The sequence below is a fragment of the Bombyx mori genome, chromosome 12, assembly GCF_030269925.1.
Source record: "Bombyx mori chromosome 12, ASM3026992v2".
NCBI lineage: Eukaryota > Metazoa > Arthropoda > Insecta > Lepidoptera > Bombycidae > Bombyx > Bombyx mori.
In genome coordinates this window covers 4735025-4742836 of record NC_085118.1, presented here as the reverse complement: position 1 = coordinate 4742836, position 7812 = coordinate 4735025, and the positions used below count along the sequence as shown (strand labels likewise).

General features: G+C 40.1%; 1 protein-coding gene across 2 annotated transcripts in view; it reads left to right on the top strand.

Moving 5' to 3' along the window:
* Window positions 1–205: 205 nt before the first annotated feature.
* LOC101742357 (uncharacterized) overlaps window positions 206–7812 on the top strand; it is a 64092-nt gene continuing 56485 nt past the window's right edge. For both annotated transcript variants that reach the window (XR_005245300.2, XM_038014505.2), the window contains exon 1: window positions 206–569. Coding sequence is in view for 1 of the 2 variants with exons in the window: in XM_038014505.2 (XP_037870433.1) it covers window positions 504–569 (66 nt within the window). In the remaining variant the exon portion in view is untranslated. The remainder of the gene's footprint in view (window positions 570–7812) is intronic.

Genomic DNA, 7812 nt, shown 5'->3' with positions numbered 1-7812 from the left:
AGTAAGCTTCTGCCTGAAAATATTTAATTTCATAAGAAGACTACTTTTGATTACGAAATGGTCTCGGTTTGTCAACATTATTGTACTGATAATTGCAATAAAAGATAGAGGTACGATTTAAAAAAAAATTGGCTGTATTGTCTTTGTTCCTTTTCTTTGTACAATTAGACAACTGATGTTAAACCTCTTTGATTTTTTAACATTGTAAACATGGCGTCTTTGACAGTTTTATGTGTCAAGGTAAACTTAAAAGTAAAATCTACGTTGTGAACATTGAATTTTCTGAATCGATTTCACATTTTTGTGTTTTTAAATTAAGTGAAGTGTTATAAAAATAAAACAATGAGGCTCTTTATGAACTGTTATGTGTCTAAAGATAAAGTGGATCGATTAAACAAATCATGATACCAAACCCATTTTAAATTTTAAACCAAGACTAAACAATGTTAATAAAAAAACTTGTTCCTATGACTGTTAATAATTATATTAGTTAGAATTGAATCATGGAGGAGAAATTGAACGGGGAATACTTCGAAGGTCAAGCGGAAGGCTTCAATTACAATAATCTGGTAAGTTTCAAATGATATCGACGAAAAACCTAAAATATTGGCACTGAAACAAAAATAAAATGTAAAAAGTCAGAAAACTATATTTCGACTCTGTATGTTACGATACATCAAATAGTTACTGTATTCTGTTTAATTTGTCTACTAATTTAAATTAAAGTCTACGAAGTCAAAATTCTCACACTAATCAAGGTTATTTGTTAATTTCTAAATAAGTCAATTGTACATTGAATCTAAAATTTATTGAATGACAAGAGAAAAAAAACTTTTCTTTAGGATTACTTAGATTAAATCAACAACAAATTTTCTTGACCCATGCAAATATTATAAATGTGAAAGTTTTATGTTTGTTACTTAATCATGCGAAAATAGCTTATATTTTCACAAAGATACTTTGAAAGCTGAAATAACACAAAGGATGCTTTTTATCATGGTAAATGACAAGATCAGGGCAATGTAGAGTAAATCTGAAATGATAATTATAACTGTGTTTGCTCTTCTGTGATTTTAAATACCAATGAATCTGCTAATCAACTGGTAGTTTTTTTATGATTGAGGGATTAATGGTCACCCGGGGCCTGTCCGGCTTCACCAGAACAGGTGGGTGAGCAAAGGTTCAGCCAGCCTACAACAACCGACCCATAGTTTATGGACCAAAGAATAATACAAGCAACCATTTGCTCTGAAAAAATGCATTGTGTTTTATTTATTTCAAATTTTACATGAGTAATAAGGCTTGGATAGTAGGGAATAAATTAAAAAAAAATCATTACACTTTCTTTTTAAAATGCATTTTGTTGAACTACTACTAGTGCAGTAAATTACAGAGTTACTGGTGTATTAATATCAATATCATCATCATCAGCCTATAGTTGTCTACTGCTTGACTTAGGCTACTCCCAAATTTCTGAGCGTAGTTTGTTACGCGGACGAAACCTTGGTCTTTGCCTGGGGTAGGGACTTGCGCGAGTCTGCCCGTCTTTCCTGCGCAGGGGTGGCCTTCGTCGTCGGCAGGATCCGAAGGCTGGGTCTGGAGGTGGCGTTCGATATATCTCAGGCCCTGTTGTTCCACGGGGCCCGGAGAGCGCCGCCTCAGGGGGCCCACCTCGTGATTGGAGGCGTTCGCGTCGAGATCGAGGCGACCGGGTTGCGGTACCTCGGCCTCGTACTGGACGATCGTTGGAGCTTCCGTGCTCACTTCGAAAGATTGGGTCCCCGACTGATGGCAGCCGCCGGCTCGCTGAGTCGGCTATTGCCGAACATCGGGGATCCCGACATGGTGGTGCGCCGCCTCTACACGGGGGTGGTGCGGTCAATGGCACTGTACGGGGCTCCCGTATGGTGCCACGCCCTGACCCGTGAAAACGTCGCAGCGTTGCGACGTCCGCAGCGCGCGATTGCGGTCAGGGCGGTTCGTGGGTACCGCACCGTCTAGTTCGAGGCGGCGTGCGTGCTCGCCGGGACGCCTCCCTGGGACCTGGAAGCGGAGGCGCTCGCTGCGGATTACGCGTGGCGATGTGATCTCCGCTCCAGGGGGGAGCCGCGTCCCGGCGCGGCGGAAGTTCGAGCGCGGAAGCTTCAATCTCGGCGTGCCATGCTCGAGGCGTGGTCTCGCCGCCTGGCGGACCCCGCCTACGGGCGACGGACCGTCGAGGCGATCCGCCCGGTCCTCTCGGACTGGGTGAATCGCGACCGAGGACGTCTCACCTTCCGAGCGACGCAGGTGCTCACGGGACACGGCTGTTTCGGTCGCTACCTGCACCTCGTTGCCCGGAGGGAGCCGACGCCGAAGTGCCACCATTGCAGTGGCTGCAACGAGGACACGGCGGAGCACACGCTCGCGTACTGCCCCGCTTTCGCGGAGCAGCGCCGCGTCCTCGTTGCAAAAATAGGACCGGACTTGTCGCTTCCGACCGTCGTGGCTGCGATGCTCGGCAGCGATGAGTCCTGGCAGGTGATGCTCGACTTCTGCGAGTCCACCATCTCGCAGAAGGAGGCGGCGGAACGGGAGAGGGAGAACTCTTCCTCCCTCTCGGCGCCGTGCCGCCGCCGTCGAGCCGGGGGTCGGAGGAGGGCGTTTGTCCAGCTCCGGCCCCTATGAGGAGGCAGTCTCCTCCCGGTGATGGTCACGGGGCGACCTAAGGGGGTTGAGACTGCGCCGCACGCTACCGTCACTCTAGCGCGCTGGCACCAGGAGGACGGGACGACGCGTCGGCGGCTGCGGACTGCGATGCGGTCCGCATTTTCGTCGTCGCTGTCGTCGTCGAACATACTGTGGAAGAGCAACCCGGTCGGCGGTGTAGCGCGTTCCGACCCGGCAGGCTGGTTCTGGCCCAGCGGGGTATCCCGGAACACCAGCGGCATCGCCCGGGCAGCCCGGTAGGGCCGCCGTACCGCGGAGACTGACGTCGTTGGTCGTCGACTATCGCCTCGCCGACCCGTCGGTCGGGCGTCCTCGGGGTGGCGTCGCGTGTCTGGTTGTAGTGTTGACCGCGGGAACCCCCCTACTCTAACCGGGTTTTGACCCCGGACGGAGATCGGACGTCGGGTGTAAGAATGCAGGGGAGTCGTTTAGTGGGTGGGCCCTAAATTCCTTGGGCCCGCGGTCTGCTCTCAACACCTGCAGATCGTTGAGTCTCACATACCCCGCGCGCCCCCCAGGCGCGGGGACCTCGAAGGAGGTTCGGCCCTCGGCCTGAAAAAAAAAAAGGCTACTCCCAATTTACACTATTTTTATATATTTATTTATATAGAAGAAACAATATAGTTGTAAGAAATCAATTACTCTATAATATATACATTTAGAACTGTTAACTGTAAATGGCTAATAATTATCTCAGATGCTTTGATTAAGTAATATTTTAGTATCTTAAAAAAAAGTGGTTTATTTATTTTTGTATACAAAATAATATGGTATTGTACTTGGTATCTTTATAATATTTTAAAATTTCGTCTTGTCTTATTCTTGAAGGACTAGACTAATTGCACAATAGTTGAATCCTTGTGATATTTTTTATCAACTACTATGTAGATACTTTGATCTTCTTCCTAAACACCTTTTAAATAATTTTTGTGTATTGTTGGATCATGCACACTTACATTTTAACTAGCATTTTAGCTTTATCATTATATAGATATAGAGCTCACTGTCCATTGGGTGTTAATTGGTTACCAATGCCCATATAAATCACAATGTGAAAGCTGCTACTCACCTTGAGACTCGAGGTCAAAATTGTGAGTTTTAATGTATGTAATCATCTGTATAAATATGATAAAAATGGAATAAATGTCTGATTCATGGGGAAGATACAAACTATACACTACACACTTTTTAACTTTGTGACCTACCTGGCTTAATATGATGTGATTAGAATAAACATGCTTGGTAAAATAAATTAATATTGCTGGTGCCCTGAAGTCCTTCCTGCTTCAAAAGGACTAGAGATCTGACAGGTTCAAAGTTGTGTGGACAAAGGCTGGTGCATTTGTATCAAGCAATGTAATTATGACGGTATTCAAATCCCCCAAGTAAGATACCAATTTCTCTCAGAAAATTCATACGTGACACATGTTAATAAATTATAGTATAGTGGTATAATAAATAACAAACCATCAAAACCTATGAATTTTCACAATTACCAGTGGCTAATATGCATAGGCTCCCCTCCCCTCCTTTTAGTAACCGCAGCTAGGAATGCAAAGTATGAATGGAATGAATGAAAGTACGAGAGGAATAAATGCGAGAACTGGTATGATAAAGAGGCTCGGAATGAATGCGTGACCTAGTTTTTAAGCCCCTTATGGGCAGGAGTATAAACTATAATTAAAATTAAAAGAAAACATAAAATGTAAACATGAATCTCTGGCTTTGTTGTTTGCTAGAGGTACGGCAAAAAAAAAAAAAAAAAAGCATAGGTAGCACCATCTTTTATTATTTCTGTAACAAAGTAGTAATGTATTCAGGTTTGTAGTACCTATCAATTTAGACTTTGATATCGTGTCTCAAGTTGAGTGTCTGCATTCACGTTGTGATTTCTATTGGCTCTGGAAAACTCTTTACATTTGGTGACTCACTTCACCAGTCTATGGAATAAAATAAAAAAGCCACACCCTTATTCACAATGAGTTTTCAGAGCTTTGTAAACTTTGTAAAAGTCAATATGTGAATATACATATTATATGTATGATCCCATAGATTCTGAAATGGCTGAACCGATTTCAATGAAATCAGGAAATCTTCAGATTGGCCATGTGAGTAATTCTAGAAGTTTGGTGCTGTTAGAATCAGTGTGGAATTAAAGATCTGCCAGCAAAGTGGGATGGTTTTGACTTCTTGAATGTTTCAATATTGTCAAAATATTTGATAGTGATAGATTAGATGGCAACGGCAACAGACATGGATGACTTCGGTCATCTGTTTAATCATTTATGTTAGTATTTCAATTGATTTCCAGTATTTCAAAGCCTTTACTTATAATATTTCCATTTAAATTAAGTACTTTTGTTGACTATTGCAATTAGGGTTTCCACTATTTTTTAAATAATGGATTTGTATCCAATTGGGCTATCTGACTGATGGAAGGTGTGTAAGCACTGTGGTTACAACCAGAATGAATGAATTAATTTGCGTATTACAAAAAATAGGGTCAAAATTTGGTGAGACGTAATCGGGACGTGGTAAAATATAAATTCAGGGCAGCTCCAATTTCAATGACCGAAATACGTTTTGTCTCTGCATTATAATGGCGTTAGATGATGTTACAAAACATGATTAAATAATTTCGGATAAACTTACGTTTTAATTAATATCAGTATATTATATAATAAAATAAAAATGTGATTATATTATAATATACCTTTAAAATGAATGTTAAAATTTTTCAATTAGTTAATGAAAAAATTCGAACGTCTAGTAAATTTGTGACTTTGTATTTGACTGGTATACCGTTAGTCCAAGCCATTGGCTTGTATTGACATGGCATATATATAATAAATAATTTATGTGAAGCTATCATTAATTCATATTGTCCACAAAATGATAAAGACTACAGAGTAACTTATCTTCAAGATAATCAATTTGCAAACAGATGTTATGAACTGACAGTGTTTGTTAACTTGAAACACCATCTCCTTGATACGGCAATTCTGGATGAAATCAAATTGAAATTGAAGTGAGTGTTGATTTATGTTTACAATATCGTGGACTGTAAAACATGTGTTACGTCACCATCGACGCAAATACTTAAAACCATATATCTTGTAAAATTTTTGTAGCGAAGTTAAAAGTCGACTGTATTGTTCACGTTTTCTATTTTACTACTGGCTGGGCCAATGAACAATAATAATATCTTGATCCCACGCCGAGAGACAATGTGATGTGGGGCAAGCAAGCTGACACAACTAAATTTGCTCGAAAAAAAACCTCACATGGTATAAAAATTTGCAGAATAAGCTAGTTTAACTCCAACGCTTCTACTTGTATAATCTATATGTAGTTAATTTTATTAGAATGCTACGTAATAATAAAATTGAAAATCTTCTTTTAAATCCAAAATGATTTTGAAAGGACAGATGGTCTACGACAGCTGTTTGTAGGCAGCTGTTGAATACAAACAGGTTTGTATGTTGTAAATATGGCACAGCAAATCAGTTTTTGGTTAACTCATCTCATACTCAACCTGTAAGAATGAGCTGTGATCCAAAAATATAAGAAAATCATTACAAAAACTTGATCTTCTTTTTCATACTGGTGGTAGGACCTCTTGTGAGTTCACACGGATAGGTACCACCACCCTGCCTATTTCTGCCGTGAAGCAGTAATGCGCTTCGGTTTGAAGGGCGGGGCAGCCGTTGTAACTATACTTGTGACCTTAGAACTTATATCTCAAGGTGGGTGGCGCATTTACGTTGTAGATGTCTATGGGCTCCAGTGACCACTTAACACCAGGTGGACTGTGAGCTCGTGCACCCATCTCAACAATAAAAATATAAAACAATTTAAAGTGCAGTGAATTCGATATTCAGTTTTTGTAATAAAACGCGCAAACAGCAGTCTTATTTGACGTGCAAGGTCGCATGTTAAAGGCGGTTATGTCGTCGGTACCAGGCTCCGGGCACGGATCGTCTTCGCGTGATATTTTCCTACTACCTATCTTTAGTTTACTACGCTAGCTAGGTTATTGCTATTGATCAAACTGAACGAATTCGTGGGTACGTTTGTATAAATAGTTCTGTTAATGTCAGGGGCCAGTTTTTATTGATAATATACCGGTTAGTCTGATTTTGAGACTTATAAACGAAGGTTAGTTTTAAAACGATGAATTTTATTATGATATTACTTTGGTTTTCTGCTAAATAGCTCCTCTTGAATAATGTGCTTAAGGAACGAAATCAAGTCGAATACTAAATTATGTTTCAATAATTGAAGGACATTACCATTAATGCTATAATCAAGCTTTCAAATTTCATATAACAGATTTGTGCAGAAGAAGCATAAAAGGTACCGATCGCGTGTCTGCCGCAAAACTTAACTACCCAGTTGGCAATGTTCAAGTTTTGTCAGCCAGTACGTTTTGGTCTCGCCGTTTCGTAAGACTTACTGGATCGTGAATAACTTACCGGTGCGAGATTCGTTTGCATTAATTCGGTACCTAATTGTACTGTTTTAAGTCTGTGCAAATAGTAATGAAACGAGTGAGCTTTACGAAAAAGAAAGTAAAAAAACTGGTGCGTGATATAATATAGTAGTAGTATTTAAAGATTCGTGCCTTCTTACACACAAATTGTCATAAGAAGCTTCACTAGAATCGTTAACAATGCGCTTCTATGGATAAACAAATTTCAGTTCAAGATCCAACAGATAGTAATTTCCTTTTTGACAAAGTTTCAGTCCGAATTGCTTTGGATTAAAACAACCTTCATATTATGTTCTTGGAGACTTAAAAAGATATGTTGCAATTCGCTGATAGTCGTTTCGAAAAGTATTATTCAATTTCCAATGAAAGTTATAAATTGTACACATAATTGTTAATAAGTTTTAGTAATTATATAGTTATATTAAATGTTATTTTTCATTTAAAGTAATAGTAGTTAAAGATATATTTCACCGACAATTCCTAGTCATTAGTTTTTTTCTCCATCCGATTGCTAGAGCAATTCTATTTCTAATCCGTTTAGTTTTGCTCTAAAAGCGATCAATTCGTTGTAACTAAAAGTGTAGGTAGTTTTATTTTTCACTTATTTTCTA